This window comes from Octopus bimaculoides, chromosome 2 (assembly GCF_046866305.1).
Source record: "Octopus bimaculoides isolate indiv1 chromosome 2, ASM4686630v1, whole genome shotgun sequence".
NCBI lineage: Eukaryota > Metazoa > Mollusca > Cephalopoda > Octopoda > Octopodidae > Octopus > Octopus bimaculoides.
Genome location: NC_142929.1, coordinates 164,904,860 through 164,926,346, shown reverse-complemented (window position 1 = coordinate 164,926,346; position 21,487 = coordinate 164,904,860). Strand labels below are relative to the sequence as shown.

General features: G+C 37.1%; 1 protein-coding gene across 8 annotated transcripts in view; it reads right to left on the bottom strand.

The window, feature by feature from the left end:
* The window catches only part of LOC106869811 (bromodomain-containing protein 3), a 96,437-nt gene that overhangs the window by 42,565 nt on the left and 32,385 nt on the right, over positions 1–21,487 (bottom strand). For all 8 annotated transcript variants that reach the window (XM_052965696.2, XM_052965697.2, XM_052965699.2 and 5 more), the window contains exons 3-10: positions 8,304–8,468; positions 4,349–4,495; positions 4,052–4,120; positions 3,589–3,936; positions 3,133–3,333; positions 2,288–2,383; positions 1,105–1,200; positions 119–220 (exon numbers count right to left, since the gene is read on the bottom strand). In XM_052965696.2, the coding sequence (XP_052821656.1) occupies positions 119–220; positions 1,105–1,200; positions 2,288–2,383; positions 3,133–3,333; positions 3,589–3,936; positions 4,052–4,120; positions 4,349–4,495; positions 8,304–8,468 (1,224 nt within the window). The remainder of the gene's footprint in view (positions 1–118; positions 221–1,104; positions 1,201–2,287; positions 2,384–3,132; positions 3,334–3,588; positions 3,937–4,051; positions 4,121–4,348; positions 4,496–8,303; positions 8,469–21,487) is intronic.

The following is a 21,487-nucleotide window of genomic DNA, read 5'->3' as shown; positions in this document are numbered from 1 at the left end:
TAAGATAACTATATATGTGTTTGTAACTGAAACTGTTCGAATTTATTAATGGTAATAATCTATGTAGCTAATAATTAAATTTCTCAAAAAGAAATGCAATTTTATTAATGATATATACCTTGATACTTCCAAGATCCATAGGTTTCTTTATAATATCATGATAGTCATGGAGTCCTAACAGCTCAGCATCAACTGGTTTGTAAAAAGGCCAAGCATAACCCTACAAACAAATTAAAGATTATTTTATTCATCACTATTTATATGGATTTTTAAAAAATTTTTGCTTTTTTTTATATGACAATGAGTTTTTAAGAAAATCTAAGCATGATCATATGCAAATATCAGCCTAAAGATACAGAGAAAACAGCACAAGGTACCACAGTGAGATAGAAATCCTACATACACACAATATATATTATGTATTATGTAGATACTATATGCCATGTAAAAAGCAACATGATGGCACCATGTAAAAGGCTCCCATACTGGTGCTATTTAAAAAGCACCCAGTATACTCAGTAAAGTAGTGGGCATTAGAAAGGGCATTTAGTCAAAGAAACTAGCCAAAACAGACAATTGGAGCCTGGTGTAGCTCCTGCCAAACCATGCCAGCATGGAAAACCAATGTCAAATGTTAAATGATGATGATGATGCCAACAACAATTATAAACACATACAATTACATTGGGCCACTTGTTTCCAGTTCACTCTGCCTTCACTCATCCCTCTTGAAATGCCTGTTATTATCCTGTCACTGTCTGCCAGCATGCTCTTATTGCTTTGGTATCATTCATTTTCAACTTTTAAAGTGTATAGTTAATATACATAGCAACATTTTACTTTGTTATAGGCAGCATTGCTAATGAAGAAATGTATCTCAGAGTGATAAGATGAGAAGTTGCTTATAAAAGTAGTTGTTCCAGCAATATGCAAATTTCACATAATGTGAAAAAGTTTGATTTCAATGAAGTAATGCTATAAATAAAGTTTGATATCAATATTGTGACATGTAGCCCATATCAAAATGCAAACCAAAACAGTAAATATTTACATTTATTTTACATAAGAAAAACTCAAAAAGTTTATAAAATATGCATTATTTACCGCATGCTTCTTGGCAAATAGTTCTTTAAGCAAAACATTGCAGTATTTCAACTGTTCTGAGAGTTTACCTTTTTTGTTTTTTGAGCTATGTTGTGCCTAGGAAAAAAAGGAAAAGAGAAGCATAGATTATAATGCAGCAAAAATCCATTTGTAGTTCTTTTGTATTATACTGTCAGCAATAGGTCTACATTTACCACCATTCGCTCAGTGTTCATATACAACATTATAGGTTTGTTTTCTTACAGCATTAGGGTCATTACAATAGATCAGTTTCACCGAGAAACAGATTTTGGCATGCAAATTATCGTATGAGTATGATTAAAAAATTATACTAATAATCAAGAGGTATATTCAAATGTTAATAGTGTAAAAAATAAATGGTATCGATACATTATAAAACATGTGACAAATATAGTTTCTATTCTGACTGCTAACTCTAATCACATTTTTTATAGCTATAAATTTATGAGGATCTATTTCTACATGAAGATGTGTTAAATGATACAGAAGGTACAGGTGTTCATGCACACACAACTACTTATGTGGCATGCAAATATGCTACACACCACAGGAAGTTTATCAAAGATGCTGAGGCATATGAAATATATTAGGTTGTTGAAAGCAAAATATATTGAAAGGTTTTATGTCTGCCATATTCTAAACCTACTATTTTTCTAGACATCTAATTGTAGAAATTCAAAAACAGTAAGTAATAAAATTACATTGAAAATATATACATTGCTCCATTTTCTTGCTAAGTTTACAACTATTTACTAATGACTGTTTGAAATAAATTCTTTATCTTATGAACAATTTCAATGAAACAAAGCAACACTAGATTAAACCGGAGACAATTCAAATGAAGAAGTGAAAAAAAAAAGAAAAAATTAATGGAGAACAACTAATATAATAGAGTATTGAGAAAAGAAACTCCAACCAGTTACAAGACATCACAAAAGTTAGTTTTAAGACATGCAATATTTCCAAAAGTAAAAGATAAATATTGCTATGTGAAATGCACTTTAAAAATACTTAATATCATATGAACTATAAGCATGTAATTAAAATTTTCATGCACTATATTTAATTAATCAAGACATTTATCTGCCTCGTATAGTATTGCGTTCACACATACATCTGGCATCTTATATGAAATAGGAAAATATACTTCATACTTGCCAACCTTTGGAACAGATTTAGGAGATCTTGACTTATTTCGGAGGGAGATTGTTACATCTGGAGGGAGATTCTTGTACTCATGATTCTCAAGTAAAAGCATCTGAAAGTACACATGTTTATGAACTACAAGCAGGAGATCAGAAACTAAAGAAAACAAAGCAAAAAGGAAAACAAAAAGTAACCTGTTTAAATACAAAAACGTCATCATTATTTGATTCTATTCAAAGGCTTTTAAAATTCAATCATTAAAAATATTTCTAAAACAAACAATGGAAAAAAAAAAACATCTTAAGATTCTTTAAAAAAAAACTAAAAGACTGGAGGTTGACAAGACCAAGCAATAATTTGGTGTCCAATAGATCTACAGAAACTCTAAGGAACTATTATTCTGAACACAGGAATATATACTAAAAAATATAAAAGTAACTCCATGAAACCAAGTAAATTTTATATACAACTATTTTTATTTTAATTAAGGTATTGAAGTTAGGACCTGAACTTAAATTTTAATGCTAGAATCAGTATTAATAAATCAAATGAGCTCAAGTCTTCTAAGTCCACTATTTTTGCTCAAAAGAATAGAAAAGAAAATATCTCGAAACTTTTAGGTGATAATCAGCTAAGAGTAACAAGAAATTCTAACAACTAATCCATGTCAAAATAAATAACAATATAAAAAGTATTAAAGACAAAATATTTATAATCAAACAGTTGAAGTATTCTCACAGAAGACTTGATCAACAGCAATAATTTCAGTTCAAATCTTGTTTGAAGCAAAACCAAAGGAACTTACACATCTTTAAAGATGGATTAAAACAGAATGTTAAATTTTTCAAAATTTATATCTACCTGATCTTCGGGTAAATCCCTCTTGGGCTTTTTTATTTGCCTGTTACTCTCTCTTCTTAAGGGTATTTTAGCTGATGACGAGAGCTTATTATCAAACTTAGGCTCATAGACAGACGATGGGTTATAAACTGATGGAACTGTAGCAGGACCAATGCTGCCAGGAGTAGTTGTATCTGCTTTCCGTTTAACACCTTTCTTTGTCTGCAAGATAAATATTGACATTCAATTTTAACACAATTTGTTGCTAAACATTTACATATTAAGTGATATGCTCTCTCTGTCCCTACCTAAACAGCAGTTTTCTACAAGAGTATGAACACTTAATACATATCAAAATAAACTCTATTGATTAATAAACCAATCAGTGTTATTTTTAACAGATTTCTGAAAATATTAGTTTTATAATTGTCATAAATAGTAACAGTATTTGAAAAGGATCAAGTCAAAGTGGGTTACCTTTGTAGGTTGAGATGGTGGTAAAACAGTTCCTTGAACTTGTGAGGATTCTGACTCTTCTTCCTTCAAGGATTTAACAATAGTGGCTGACTGGTTAGCAGTGTAATTACGGATTGGTGAAGCTACAGGAGAGGTTACCTGAGTTGGTGCTGCAGTAGTTGGAGCTGCTAAAGCAGCCTGGGATGCTGGAGGAGCAACTGGTGCAGCACATATTGTTGGAGCAGAAGAGGGAGGTGGAACAGCAGTGGCACAGGAAGCAGATGCAGAATTGGCAGCATTAGCAGCAGATGAGGAAGAGCCTCCTTTAGAACTTGTTGCCTTCTTAGGGGGTACAGTAGTTTCAACTTCCTAAAAATATAATAGACACCCAGTAACTCAATAAACCGACATTTACTTTAAATGTTCAATAAATAATATACTATCAATAAATAATATACAATTCATACTATTCTCATTAACTCACCTCTTGAGGCATTTGAGCCACCTTTTGCAGGAATAATTTTTCTAAAGTCTGGGCCATAAGAACAATATCCTGAAATTATAAAAAAATGCAAATGATTAATGGAGTTTCAAAATACAAACAACTTGTTTTGTATATGCAACGCATACATAATTGTATGAAAAATAATCTTGTTTTAATTGATTACTCATTTTCTCGATTAATTGTCCCTAGATTGTAACTGAAGATAATAAAAGCCATCTAGTCTTATAAACAAATTGTTGAAAGTGTTAAAAACAAATGTAAAATACACCTTCTTACCTCGCCAGGTTTGTTATAGACATAACAATTTGTGAACATAGTGTTGAAGTCATTGATACACTCCTTTGCACTGTGATAATAATTTGTTTCAAGGCGCTTTTTTATAGTCCCCAGATCCATTGGGAACTTAATAATTTTGTGATAATCCTACAAAGATAAATATGAAATTTGTAAATTAAATGACCAACAATGATGTCCACAAGTTTTTAACTTGTCTAAAACTTTAGCAAATTCTAAACAAGTTTACTGAATCTGTACATCACTACACCCACTCCTTAACACTACCCAATGTCTACATTTATCACCTACACTTCCTTATTTATCATTACAACACTTGTTCACTCCTCATTCACCACCCCTAACCATTTCTCAGTCTCCTATACATTCTTGTAACCTCTACCACCCTCATTCCCTGTTCTCCTGTCTACATTTACTTCCACTCACCACATAACTTCATGGTCCACCCAGACACTTCAACAACACTATTTTTATTACTCTCTCTCTTTCCAACTCTATCTCAGTCACTCCCACCCTCTCATCTACAATGTAAGTAACCTTCACAAGAAGACCCCACTCTGTTCTGGCCTCTTCTCTCCTAGCATAAAGTTGCCTTCCTTTCCGCCCTTCTTTACTGTAGTCCTGCAAGCTGGATGGCGACCGCACTAGTGTCATGAACAAAGCATCCAGACCAAAGCAGACACTGGAGCACAATGCAATTCTCAGACCTACGGAATCCTGTCCAACAGATCTCAGCATGGAACATGGAATTTAATGATGGCGATGACTACCCAGAACCACTTCATTTGACATGTATTCTTTCATAACACTGTCCCTCTCCACTCCCATTTTAGACTGATCACTCTACTCTTCTAAGCTACCAAATTATCTCCACTTCCTGCTGACTTGCACCTATCACCATACAGCTGTCACTTTTCTATGCTTACCTATCCTCTCACATTTTACATCTATCACCCTTCTATGCTACTAAATTTTCCCTCTTCATTAAATCATTTCATGTTGACCTGCTCCTTACACAATACATATCTTCTGTTCACTGTATGATGACTTGTATTCTGATGCTCTTCTTCCCTTCAGTGCTGCCACTCAGCATCTACAAACCCATACCTGTCCTCCAACTATGTATCACTGATCAACTCTTCATTCTTATCTATCATTCACTGCATTCATACTTCAACCCAACCCAATCTCAAGTCATCAGCTATTCTTCCCTACTTTCCATCCAATTCATATTTATCAACTAACTACTCCCATCTCAACCAACCTATGTTTATCATTCAATCACACCCTAACAGTTGAGGGAACCCGTGGAAGAGGTAGGCCCAGGAAGACCTGGGCTGAGGTGGTGAGGTAAGACCTTCGTACATTGGGCCTCACCGAGGCGATGACTACTGACCGAGACCTTTGGAAATGTGCTGTGCGTGAGAAGACCCGGCAAGCCAAGTAAGATCGTTGCCAGTGCCCCTGGACTGGCTCTTGTGTGGGTGGCACATAAGATGCACCATTTTGAGCGTGGCCGTTGCCAGTACCGCCTGACTGGCTCCCGTAGAATTTTCGAACGAGATCGTTGCCAGTGCCCCTGGACTGGCTTGTGCGGGTGGCACATAAAAGACACCATTTCGAGCGTGGCCGTTGCCAGTATCGCCTGACTGGCCTTCGTGCAGGTGACACGTAAAAGCACCTACTACACTCTCTGAGTGGTTGGCGTTAGGAAGGGCATCCAGCTGCAGAAACTCTGCCAAATTTAGATTGGAGCCTGGTGTTGCCATCCAGTTTCACCAGTCCTCAGTCAAATTGTCCAACCCATGCTAGCATGGAAAGCGGACGTTAAACGATGATGATGATATCTTGTCCCCCCCCCCCCCTATCTAACCATTCACATACATTCTTTATTTTTTTTTTATCCATATATTTTTACTGTTTGCTACCATTCCTATTCACCTTCTTGTACCTCGAGGGTACCCTGACACCTTGTGAACACTATTTTGATATCTTTCTCCAGCTTTATTCTGCTCTTCTACAATGTGAGTAGCCATGCAGTTCCACTACAGAAAAATACCTTCTTTCATTACTCCTCAACCTCGCATTAGCTAGAATAAAACTACATCTCTTTCTACTATTGTTCCACTCAGCCGAAGAGGATCTTTTGCAACTTAAAATACACAAATATAAACATTTGTATATGTGTATTTAATATATACATGTGTGTGTGTGTGTGTGTGTGTGTGTGTGTACACACACACACATTTATATGTAGAGCTTCCACTTCAAATTCAGCATTTTCAACCTCAACCTAGCCAACATCAATTTCAAATATCTTTGTAATTGTCCACTTAAATGTCATAACTGCAAGATGGAGTGAGTTTTTTTTTTATGAACAGATATGTACATCAGTGATTGTTTGTCAGAATTGTAAAAGAAAGTAAACATTAAAATAAAAAGTTTTGTAAAGGATTACAAAGTTTCATATAAACTGTAATATTACCATAAATAAATATATATATATATATATATACACACACACACACATACATTTAGTACATTGCATAAAAAAAAAACACTATATACTGTGGGTGTATGTGTTATATACTATATGAATGTGAGTGTACGTGGTTATGTGTATGTGAGTTTAGCCCCCAAAAGGCTCTAAAACAGTGTCCTCAAGAAAAATGAATTTGATTTTCGAAACCTGCAATCCAAAGAGAAGGTCATTCATAAGTAACAAAAAATATAATTTGCCACAAGAAATAACTTTTAGCTTGACAACTTCTCTTACTATCACCACCAGTCTATCTCTTATTTATCACACTCTTTATCACTCTCTCTCTGTACATGTATTTCTCATGCACTGATTTTATTTTGCTTACTAGCAGAGATACTCAGTGTTGCTTGGGATTAAAATGGCATAGTTTGTATATAATATATTACAGTTATGTTGAAACAGGTGATATAGAAAGTGCAGCATTGACAAAACATTTATGGAGTAAATGACCAGCTAATTTGACTAAGCAACATGCTATGCACCTGTCTGGAGTATTTCAGGCCCTAACCTATCATGGAAAATTAGGGGTGGTGGGTTATGTGATTTTTAAATGCAACGAAAAGTTGTCAGTGGATATACTCTCTTTTGCAGCAGTCAGCGCTGTATCTAACATGACCCATCATCTGAAATTTTGACACTACCTTCGGGTTTGTTGTCCTACATCACTCATAAAGTAAATTTGGAGGGGCTGTGGTTATTCATTTGTGGGTAATAGAGAAGCAATGAGGTGATAGACTTGCCCATGAACTTTGACGTCGGCGTAAATTCATGTTTAACTATCTTCTTAGATGCAGTAAATGATGTCATTTGAAATGCAGAGTTGTATTGTCTGATATTGTTCATAAAATCCTTTGACTGCCCTCTAGAAGATCCATAAGAGGTTGAGAAGGAGCTGGTAGTGCTGGCAATGTTACCTGACTGTCTGAGCAGCACATACCATGTTTCATTTGAAAATTTTAAACCTTTACAGAAACGACAATTTGTGTTTAGCACATAGTACTGAATCTTTTGATACCCCATACGTCAAAATCAGTAACTCGGTTTTGGAATGCATAAGGAATACATATATATATATATAGGACAGACTTCTTTCAAACTGAAAGTATTATCTCACATTACAATAGAGACATAATACTGAAATAATCTAAGAGATAAGAGATTGCTGTAGGCTCACATTATCATGTCTTCAAACTTATTTCAATATGGTTGTATTTACAAAATCCTGGCAGTATTTAATGATACATTTCAAATACTTAAAAAGCTAAGAATTTTAAGTAAAATATAAAACAATCAGATTAAAAGAATATATTATAATTTAAGCACTTTCAATTGTCAACAGGCCCTTTTAAAGAATTTGCTTTTGTTGCTATCAAATACAAAAAAAGATATATTTACTGGTAAGTTAAGCTTCTCTGCATCAACTGGCTGATGGAAAGGCCAGGCAAACTGATGTTTCCAAACTGCTTTCACTACAACTTTAAGTAAATATTGTAGTTGATTTGTAAGTCGTCCTGGTTGACGCTTGCTTGAGTTCGAAGCATCACCAGACTGGTGATTAACCTACAAAAGAAAGTAAATATATAATAGCATGATAGCAATACTAAAGAAGTGAAAAATATAGAATAAAAATAATCATATGACAAGTTTTAAATAAATGGAAGAAATGTATGCCAGCCATATTTAAGCAATCTGCTTAGGCATTCAGTACCTCTGATTACAGTGATAGGAAGAGCATTCAAACTGTTAAATCCATCCCCACTTCCCCACCAGGAAAGCATAACATCAACTGGTGCAGTAAGTGCTAGATAGTAAACAACAATGACTAATAGCAAGATGTGAGACCAGTCCAACTAACATAAATAATACCTATAATGATGATATAAAGACAACCATTCCATAAAATCAAGGTTCTAAGCCAGGAGTCACCAAACTTTTTCCACAGTGGGTCAGATAACCAAGAGAATGATGAGCATGGGCTGCATTACCATTTTGTTCAGTACAATACAGTCAATAAACAACAAATATAGACAACCAACATATTTACTTACCAAATAGTTATCAAAGAAGGCGATGTTAGCAATAAGATAGTCATATCACATCCAGTGTGCACATATCCGAATCTCACAAACTAGGCAGCAAAAAAAGGTTGGTGTGATTTGTGAAACTGGTGTTTAGCTCTTAAGATTTCATTAATATTTGCTTTAGAAATTCTGCATCCAATCAAGAGAATTGCTTTCAAATGTTCATCAGTCAACTTCATTCGATGTGCTGACTTCACATACTTTATTTTTGAAAATGTTTGCTCACAGACATAAGTTGTTCCAAACACTGATGCCATACCAGAGGCAAATGAACTCTCATTGCAGGTATTAACACAAAAGTTAGTGTAATGGCAGACTGGATCCAGCCTGTGGGCCATAGTTTGGTGACTCCTGTTCTAAGCAAGCAGATGTCTGCTCATACTATTTATTAGTTGTTTTGCACACACTGAAACTCTTCTGGTGCAAATCTTGTATCCTAGCCATTGTAATGTTTGAATTGGTCTTTTCCAATGAGGTCTATGCCCACCCATCACGGGGAGGGGGAGGCTAGTTGATATATCATCATCAGTGAAAGGGGTAACAGGACAGACTATGTAGCCAAATTTGCAAACATTTATTTTAGTAGATTAAATTTTTTTTTCACTAAAAAATGTATAGAAGCCCTGTGTGTTATTTATACGAAAGTGCATGAAATGCACTTGGACCCACAAATCTTCAACATAGACCGACAACTTTTTCAATGTACCAGTGTGGATTATTTTCCATCAGTTTCTTGGTATACAAGTGTAACAAAATCTGTCCACTCTGGTGTGAAGTTTCCCTAGATGCCTTTTATTTCAATTAGCAACTTCTTTTATTAATGCAATAAAGTATGTTTCAAAATAGTCGTCTGTTTTGGAGTATGTGCAACCAGCAACTGAGAATCATTTTGATCAGTCATTCAAGGAACTTAAGCCTACACTCCCTAGCTTTGTTTCCTAAATTCTCAGGCATCTCAACACCACTGTAGTTAATACATGTTAGTCCTCAACAGAATGGAAGGCTCTTCTAGTCACTACTGAATGAAACACCATAATTTGAATACATGAATTTTCAGAAAAATCTAATTGTAGAATCAAGCATTTTAAACAAATTTTCTTTCCTTTCTTTTTTTGCCCTATTTCTGTTGAAACATAATGCCCTTTGCTTCAATTCACTTTTGAAAATAATGAAAAATTCTATATAACTTTGTCAGTATTAAGCTGGTGCTTGGAACATAAATTAAATTGAAATTTTTATAGTAAGTTTTAATATAGATGATTCCCATGTAATTTTCAAAGACCAATACACTGCAGTTAGACTTCTAAAGATTTTAACCCTTTAGCATTCAGATAATTCTGTCAAATGTAATGTGCATTTATTGACATTGTTTTAAATTACTCCTGCATTATCTTGTAGCTTTGAGATTTAGATACAATTATTTACATTTCACGGATATTTGTCCTCATCTTGTATCTTGTTAACACAATGTTTCGGCTGGCCTTCATCAGGTGCCATGGGAAAATTTCGAACCTGGGTTCTAATTCCTATTATTGTCATTATTATTATTCAGGTCACTGCCTGGAATCGAACTCGGAATCTTGGGGCTAGTAGGCATATAGCGTAGTGTTTACTTTTAGAATGATATTCTAGGATAGGTGTGAGGCCAAATCTGGCCAATGTTAACTTAAAACAAGTAGAATATTTGAACCTAATATGGCTGGTTTAAATACTAAACCTACTTAAATCAACATACCCTTTCTCAGTTTAAACGATCCTCTAATAGCTTTAACTATTTATATTTTTAACCATTGCCAGTCATTGCTACAGAAGAGCATACAAAAGAAGAAGAAAGAAAAAAAAGCATCCCACTTTAATGAACAGACATTGTTCAGTGTCATTCTTCCGCCATCAAAATCATTTCACATCTGCTCTCCATGTTGGCAAAAGGTTAGGTTTGACAGGAGCTGATGAGCCAGTGAACTCAAATATCTGTTTTGGTAGACTTTCTATGGCTGAATGCCCTTCCTAATGCCAACCATTTCACAGAACGCACTAGATTCGTTTTTCATGACATCTTGCAATTTGCAAGGCTTTAAGGACTAAAGATACCCTAATTTTGTTTTACTCATCACCTTGTTGCAAATTATCATACACACTCTCTCCTCTGCGAACACAAACATTTTTTGAAAATATGTATTCATTTTTTTTAAAGATAATTTTTATATAATAATAATGAAATTATTGTGTATACTGCACAGGTGCACTACAACTCATCACAGTTGCATGTACAGTACATAGAATTATATACAAAAATGAGGAAAGTGAACAGTGTATGAGTCATAGTCATGATATACATGTGTGCCTGTGTATGGAAGGGGGGGATATCAGGTGTAATGTTGGCAAATTTCAGTAAGCATGGAAGTTTTAAAAGATGCAATGCCTCAGCAACTAACAACTGATGCAGGTAGTTTGTTCCATGCTTCAGTAACTACACATTTACTCATTTGGTGAAAAACTTGACCTTTTAGCATTCAGATTACTGTCAAATGTTATGCTAATTTATCCACATTGTTTTGAATTAATCATGCATTATCCCATAGCCTTGAGACTTTGATATGATTGTTTATTTTTAGAATGACGTTGTTGGGTAGGTGTGAGAGACTGGATCTTGCCAGTTTGAACACTATAGGGATAAACATATCTATGAAGGATGAAGTCTGATCAAAGAGCATAAATACAATTCCATGTCTCCACCAATATTTTTTCCACACCTTTCTGACAAATGTGAATTTTACATGATGAAGTAGTACATTTTTGGGGATGTAAATTACAGGTATACAGTTAAAATAAGTTAGTTGCTTAAATATTTAACCAACTGGCTAAGAATAAAGAGTTACTTTAGAACCAGTGTTCTATGTAACCAAATCTGTTCCAAAATACTTTTTCTAAACACACATACATTATATGCATAAACATTTATACACACTATCTAAACTTCTACATTGTATTTTTAACACATGTCAAGGAAGAGATCTTATCTCATAATTCTGCAGAAAGAAGCCTTCTAACAGTGTGTTTACATTTAGTATAAAACAAAGATGACAATCTTAATTCCATGCTGTTTCAATTGTGTACACTGAGTTTATGTATAAATACATGTGTACACACACACAAAATATACTACATAAAATACACATACACTTCATTGTTCTTGAATGTGCCCTTCCCCATCTTTTCATGGGTCAAACAAAATTTTTTAATGCAGATTTTCTATGGTTGGATATCATTCCTGTCACCAACCTTTACCAGTATAATACCATGCAAAGTAATATACATTGTGTGTGATACACACACATAGATGCACATATATACAAATATATTAGCCTCCTTTCCCTTCCCACATTATTTTCACTGATTATCTTTCTGTTCCTTCAGTTACCTCATATATCTGCTACCATTCTTCAACACTTCCCCATATCTGCCATCACAATGCACATCATCTCCCTACCTCTGGTCTATCTACTTTCCTCAGCAACTCTCACCATACTCACCACTTCATACTTCTTCCATCACACTCTTACAAAAAGTAACACCTTTCCCACAGTCTGTATCCTTTTTTTATGCTCATCATGTACCCTGGCTACCCATCACTTCCATCCCTATCTTCTTCCCAACTAGTCCCACCCACCCTTATAGAATGCAGAGTTGCCATGTATCCCCTCTATAGTGAGACACCTGTTCTAATCCTCACATCATACTTCAGCCTTTCAACACCTGCCATAAAGCCACCTCTCCCTCTCAAATACTTCCACCACTTAGTTGCAGGTTTCCCTGCCTCCTCTTTCTTATTTCGGTCCTCAAGTTACTTGGCAACCTCATTAGTGCTGGTGGCACGTAAAAGCACCAAGTGCACACTGTAAAGTGGTTGGCATTAAGAAGAGCCCAGTTACAGACACTATGCCAAAGCTGACGGTGGAGCTCAGCCCAGCACTAGGGCTCATCAAATCTTATCAAGCTGTCCAACCTAAGCCAGCATGGAAAACACATGCTAGATGATCACACACGCACAATCATAACTTAACGTCCATGTACCATGCTGGCATGGGTTGGACAGTTTGACAGGTTACAATGGCTCCAAAGAATGCATTGTTGTCCAGTGCCTGCTTTGGCATTGCTTCTATAGCTAGACAACCTAATGCCAACTATTACAGCAAGTGCTGAGTGCTTTCTTTATGTCTCTCTACACACATGTATGCATATATTACATCTAGGACTGCCTTTTCACAGCAGAGCAAAAGGTGTTTGTAAACTTCTCTTAGAAAGGCTTTTAGTCACCCATGTCTTATTAAATGAATGCTAAATTTCAGGTAGATGAAACTTTGCATAACCTTTGAAATGCCTTGGATTTGGGGAGCGAAACACAAATAGAGGCTTTAATTTCATATCATCAGTGTTATTTCCTTCCAGAAAAAAAAAAAAAAAAAAATCCCAGGAAAAATTTCATGCAGGCATGAGCTTCTGGAAAAGTGCAGTTTCATCAACATTGTTCTGATGTGTACACTATTTTAACCATTGACTTTTTCAGCTGTTTAGAATTAGTTGCAACCTATATATCAGCACTAGCAGTTTCACTAATAAATTTTTTGTTGTGCGAATTCAAGTGATTCTTAAACCAGCCTTTAACAGCTTTTACTTTACTGCAAATTGTTAGATAAACTAAGTCTTTCTTTTTTGTAATTATCACTGTGCTCATCTTCAATGCAAACACACACACACAAAAAAATGTCTAAGTAGCTTCTTGAGCACTTGATGTAACTTATATTTTCACCTATTGTTCCTACTTAAGATATTACAATCTTCAACCCTTTAGCACATCATTTAGAATTAAACTTTTAGCATTGATCAGATTACTCTGTAAAATGTTAATGAGTGTATGTAAACTTGTGCACACATCCACAAATATTATATATGTGCCAGGTCTTTTCAAATAGTTGCTTCTTTTTAATCTTACACAAAACACCTACAAGCAAACTGTTGGCTCAAACAAGTGTGCACTTTTAAAATTTGAATCAATATCTGAGTTACCACCATAGGAGGGAAATGTCAGACTATATCTGAAAATTAGTGGTTATACTTTACAACTTCACAAAAGCACGCATTCAAATATATTCATATACATATAAAATAAAAGGACCAAGATATCTGGATCTCGTCTCCCTGTATACTCAAGACCAGTCCCCCACACCAGTATTGATATCCTAAACCACCTTGGTTAATGCTTGCCTGTGAGGAACTGTCCCATACCTACACACATCCTCTCTGCCCCTCTGCCTTCATCCCCTAACACCCATCACTTCTCTATTACTTAGAGCAGAATAGGCACATACAACACGCTCTAGCTTTCTCAGTTACCTCCTTCCTCACTCAGAACCACTCTCATTAACCTATACCAGCATGAAAAGCAGACATCAAATGATATATACATTTATAAACATGCACTTTTTATCTTTTGCTTTCAGCCTTTGGACTGCAACAATGCTGAGGTACACCTATAAAGGCTTAGTCAAACGAATCAACCACAGTATTGATGATACTGGCAGTGCCATGCTGGGGCACTTCTGGTATCATTACCATTTCAATGGCTGCCCTCATTTGAGTTTCTTGCCACGATGTAGGTTCAGCTGGGATCTTGGACAGCAGAAAGTCAAGATACGTTTTGAAAACATCCTAATTTCATGTATGCTTCTTGAGTGTTTTGGCAAGACATTAAATATCTGTAGGCTTTTGAATCCCTAGCTACTGCAGTACTTGGTCCTTATTCTAGATCAGTGGTTCCCAAACTTTTTCGGACTACTGTCCCCTTGACACCCAGGCCACATTCCTAGCGCCCTCACCCCAACTAACCATCACAAACATAGACCTCTTTCTGAAGCAAATTCAAAGCAACTGTGTTTCACAAATATAACTTAACCTAAAGAAACCCATTATTTAGTTGTTTTTACATGAATTGCTACCCCATTATCGCCCCACTTTTTTACATGAATCACTACTCCATTATCACCCAACTTTTCTTCAACTTTCCACCAGCCCCAGGGGTCAATACCACCCACATTGGGAATCACTGCTCTAGATGGATGGTACTTTCAGAACAGTGCAATGGCATCCTGTTAGGGGTCTGGTATAACTCTTGATGCCTAAGTTTGGTACCCTCTCAGATCTTTTACCATGGCATAGCTCTATTATAGAACAAGGAACTATGCTGGTCCTATGGAGGATATTTGTCCTCAGCTGTCATCTATGGTTACCTCATGGTATCAATTTGTGACCTGAGCTACTGGGAATTATAGAAGCGATATATGGTGACATACACATGGAAGATCCTAAGAGTAAACATTAAACTTTGGCATCAAGAATGATATCAACCACTAAACAAGATGTCAGGGTATTGTTCTAAAGGTCTGACCCATCACATCTATAGTGAGGACAGGTACTGTAAGAGCTTGGGATTCAAAGACCAACAGTTGTTAATATCCTGCCAAAAGACTTGGGACATCTACATGGAGTAAGGGTAGAAGTCTTCAAGAAGCAAACTACACATTCTGTTGCCCAAGGTCGCAGATGAACCTACATCATGGTAAGAAACTCAAGGGGGCAGCCACCCAAATAAAAATGGCCATGAAAGGTAATGATACTAGTAGCATCTAGCATGGCCATGGCCTTTTGGCTTAAATACATAAAAGAATACACACACACACGTATATATACATGCATACATAGGCATATAACTATATATATGTATGTATAAGGGTGCTACATAAAAAGCACCCATGCCAGTGCTGTGTAAAAACACCCAGTACACTCTGTAAAGTGGCTAATGTTAGGGCATCCAGCTCCTGTCAGGCAGCTCAACCCATGCCAGCATGGAAAAAAGGGTTATGATAATGTGTAATGCCCTAACCACTAAGGCACATGCTCCCACTACATTCATGTACTGACATGTCTATATGCATAACCATATATACATATACAAACACACACAGGCATATTAACACATGCATACACATAGGCACACATCTCTCACTCTCCTTTTATCTTCTTGCTTACTCATTCAATCATCTGTACCACTTCTATACCCCACCCAAGAACTAGAAAGTGTAACCTAACATATTTTTACAACCTTCTCCTTATCCTTTTGCAACTGGTGTAGCCATGTATTTCCTCTACTGCAAGACACCAGTTATCATCCCCATATTACACCTAACATCTCAGCACTTGATACAAATCAAACACTCAATACACTTAGTAAAGAAATTTGAGCTAGGAAGGGTATCTAGTTGTAGAATCCATACCCAAGCAGAGAATAGAGCTGTATAAATATACACATCATCATTTAATGTCCATTTTCCACGCTGGCATGGGTTGGATGGTTTGACTGGAGCTGGTAAGTCAGAAGACTGCACCAAGCTCTGCTTTGGTATTATTTCTATGGATGGATGCCCTCTTTAACATGTGTATATCACATACATATATACACTGTATGCATACATATATACATGCACACTTACACATATGAACATACATAAACATATGTACACATGCACAAACAAATATGCATATAATTACAAAGACAATGTGAACAGGTTCACTTGGTACATCAATTTTCAATTGTTTCATCTGAAATCAATCTCAATGTTGCCATATTATGCAATAATATTGATTATTCACCAGGTGCCATTAAAAGGACAGAAGTGAAGTAAAACTCATCAGAATCACATATAAAAGACATTTTCTGAAAGAATGTGAATTATCAGGAATATACATCAAGTTGGGTGAAGTTGCTGGATCACATTTGCATATTACAAACAAAACAAATCACCAGCAAGAATTATTGGTCAAAGATGAAAAAAGAACAGAAAAATGACAGATTTTAAATTTTCAGGTTCAATAATAAATAACTGACTTGTTATCAGTTTCTATATCAGCAAAAGGACTTTTCCGCCTTGTTCTTCACTCATGCTCTATGGTTCTTAAAGTATACTTATTCCATCAGCTATTTAGATAAGTAAACCCAGACACATTTCTATTTTTTTATTTTTATCATTCCGAAATTCTGTTTTCTGCCAAATTTTGTCTATGCATCAGGTGTCAGCTACCTTAATAGCAAATAGTCACTCTTGCATGCACACACAAAGATATGGAAGACACATCCCAACAGATGTTTTCAGTGGTTTGCATGCCCCATCCTTCTTATCAAGTTGTGCGCACACATACTCACCACTTAAAGGATAATTTCTGTTTACACACAAATAAAAGGAATAAAACATTCTTTATTCTTACATTAAAATACATATTCTCAAACTCATAGCTTATTCAATTACAAATATATAAATGTAGATATGTTACGCCAGTGGACAAACAAGTTATTTAGGCTAAATTTGACGATTTTTTTAATGGCTCTCCTTTATGGGACAGCTTGACATAGTGAACAGTCAATGGTGTTGGAGAGCATGAAAATAAAAATTGTAGTTGAGAAAAAAGTTGGCCAACAATGAGGACTAGAAGCTATCTGAATATTGAAAAACAGTTACCTGTATCACTATTATTTGCACCTAGTGTCAAAATGCTAATATTATTATTACTGCTGCAAAATGTAAAATTTAGCCTGAACACCCTGTACTATATATATGACAGCTGTTATAACTGTCCTAGATTACTGTAATTTTAGTATATCATTACTATAAATCCAATACGCTGATCTGCCAACTGGTCATTCCAGATTGAAGGAGACAGCCGCAACAACACTTTGAACAGAACCCAACTAAACACTGCTTGCCATAGCTGACTAGTTTGCAGAATGCAGTTGGGACTTTTGAAATAATGCAATAAAGTTGTGTTAAAATGGACATAACTGCTACAGAAACTTAGGAAATGCTCCTGACTGCTTATGGAATACCTTTTTCACTGGTAATAGAGGTTAAAGAATAGCAGAGAGGAGGTGAAAGAAGTGTGGGAGGGAGAGGGACATCAGAACTGGTTAAGAAAATTTGCAATTTTCTGGATGAAGATCACATATGTACACAGAATTATTCATGCAGATCTGAACAAAGATTGAGGGTGCTCAGTGACAAGTGTCCTACTAACCAACTACTTGACAGAGATAGGTATCAACACTCTCTCTCACCCACCCTTCTGTCCAGACCTTGTGCCCTGTGACACTTGGTTGTTTCCCAAGCTGGAGGAAAACCTCAGGGATAATTATTTTGAAGACAAAGGCTGTGACAAAGGTCCTGGACACCTTCAATTTGGAGGACCCTCAAGAGGTCTTCACAAAGTGGCCATAGTGCTACAACAAGCACACTGAAGTCAGAGAACCCTACTCTGAAGGAGATTAGTTTTGTCCTTTTTTAAATTAATAAATATCTCTCCTGAAAGTCTGACAATTTCTAAAAAGCATTATATATATATATATATATATCCATATATACACAGATATATATCCATACATATACACACAAACAACATACCTATCTTTAATCCTATGATTTGTTTCAGTCACCAAGTAACTTGCCATATAAAGATCCCTTAATAAAAATTATTGTTTCAACTGCATGAAACAATTACTACCATATTTCAATACTGTGTATATTACATATTTATGTGTATATCATCATCGTTTAATGTCCGCTTTCCATGCCAGCATGGGTTGGACGATTTGACTGAGGACTGGTGAAACCGGATGGCAACACCAGGCTCCAATCTAAATTTGGCAGAGTTTCTACAGCTGGATGCCCTTCCTAACGCCAACCACTCGAAAACGGCCACGCTCGAAATGGTGTCTTTTATGTGCCACCTGCACAAGAGCCAGTCCAGGGGCACTGGCAACGATCTCGCTCGAAAACCCTACAAGGCCAGTCAGGCGGTACTGGCAACGGCCACGCTCAAAATGGTGCATCTCATGTGCCACCCGCACAAGAACCAGTCCAGGGGCACTGGCAACGATCTTACTTGGCTTGCCGGGTCTTCTCACGCACAGCACATTTCCAAAGGTCTCGGTCAGTAGTCATCGCCTCGGTGAGGCCCAATGTACGAAGGTCTTGCCTCACCACCTCAGCCCAGGTCTTCCTGGGCCTACCTCTTCCACGGGTTCCCTCAACTGTTAGGGTGTGGCACTTTTTCACGCAGCTATCCTCATCCATTCTCACCACATGTCCATACCAGCGCAATCGTCTCTCTTGCACACCACAACTGATGCTTCTAATGTTCAGCTTTTCTCTCAAGATACTTACACTCTGACGGGTATTCACATTGACATTACACATCCAACGGAGCATACTGGCTTCATTCCTTGCGAGCTTACGTATGTCCTCAGCAGTTACAGCCCATGTTTCACTGCCATGTAGCATGGCTGTTCGTATGCATGCGTCATACAGTCTGCCTTTTACTCTGAGTGAGAGTCCCTTTGTCGCCAGCAGAGGTAAGAGCTCTCTAAACTTTGCCCAGGCTATTCTTATTCTAGCAGTTACACTTTCAGCGCACCCAACCCCCACTACTAACTTGGTCACCCAGATAGCGGAAGCTATCGACTACCTCTAGTTTTTCTCCCTGGAATGAGATAGAAGTTGTTTCCTGTTTGTTTACAGTGTTTATTGCACCTGAACATCTGCCACATTCAAAAACTAACTTCATAGTTAATCTGCCTTTGATATTGCTGCACCTCTTATGTGTCCATAGCTTGCACCGGGTACATCTTATAGAGTTTCTACCTACTCCTTTACTGCATACTGAGCAGGGCCATCTACCTGAAGGGGTTTGTGTTTTATCTACCTTCCTACTTATTAGGATTTTGGTTTTTGCTAGGTTGACTCTAAGGCCCTTCGATTCTAGTCCTTGCTTCCACACCTTAAACTTCTCCTCTAGTTCTGATAGTGACTCCGCAATTAATGCAAGGTCATCAGCATAGAGGAGCTCCCAGGGGCAACCTGTCTTGAATTCCTTTGTGATCGCCTGGAGGACTATGATAAATAGGAGGGGGCTGAGGACGGAACCTTGGTGGACCCCTACCTCTACCCGGAATTCATTACTGTACCCATTTCCAACCTTCACCTTACTGACAGCATCTCTGTACATGGCTCGCACAGCTCTCACTAACCATTCTTCTATCCCAAGTTTCCTCATTGACCACCAGATAAGGGATCGGGGGACCCTGTCAAAGGCTTTCTCCATGTCAACGAAGGCCAGGTACAGAGGTTTATCCTTGGCTAGATATTTCTCCTGCAGCTGTCTCACTAGAAATATGGCATCAGTGGTGCTTTTACCTGGCACGAACCCAAACTGCATCTCATCTAAATTGATTCGCTCCCTAATTAGTTGGGCTATGACCCTCTCCGTAACTTTCATAACCTGATCTAACAGCTTGATGCCTCTGTAATTATTAGTATCTAAAGCGTCACCATTACCTTTGTAGCAGTTTACTATGGTGCTGCCACACCAGTCATTGGGTATGACTCCTTCGTGTATCACCTGGTTCGTAATACGGGTGACTAGGCTGTAGCCAACACTGCCAGATATTTTGAGCATCTCTGCAGTGATTCCTGATGGGCCGGGGGCTTTCCCTGTTTTCATACTCTTAATTGCTTTATCTACCCTGGTACGGTCAACTCGGATAGCTGGTCCCTCTGTTGGGTCGACATACGGCAGGCTCTCTTTCTCCCATTCATTCTCTTTATTAAGCAATCTATATATATATATATATATATATATATATATATATATATATATATATATACATACACACGGCGTTAGGAAGGGCATCCAGCTGTAGAAACTCTGCCAAATCAGACTGGAGCCTGGTGTTGCCATCCGGTTTCACCAGTCCTCAGTCAAATCGTCCAACCCATGCTAGCATGGAAAGCGGACGTTAAACGATGATGATGATGATGATGACACACACACACATGCATGCATGTGCATATACATGCAAATACACGTGTGTATAGAGACATACGTATTTCGGCCTCACACTGTAGATCTCTCAGGTGCTTTTACTGACTGTGAACCTCTGGATTCCAACCTATTGCAGTAACTAGTTTTTATTCTAGACTGGGTAGCTGAGACCATTGGAACAGTGTATAGCGATTCTAGGCATTATTTAGACAACTGATGACAAAATGTTGATTTCAGGTTAGGCCCCCATGCCACTGGCACATAAAAATGCACCCACTACACTCTCAGATTGGTTGGCATTAGGAAGGGCATCCAGCTGTAGATACCTTGCCAGAAGAGATTGGAGTCTGGTACAGCCTCCTGGCTAGCCAGTCCCCAGTCAAACCATCCAACCCATGCCAGCATGGAAAGCAGACGTTAAACGATGAATGGTACCCAGCATGGCTTTCAACCAGGTAGGAGCTGCCTGACCCAGCTCCTACAGCACTATGACTGGGTGTTGAGGCAGATATGCAACAACTCAAATGTGGACGTAATATACCTTGACTTTGCAAAAGCTTTTGATAATGTGGA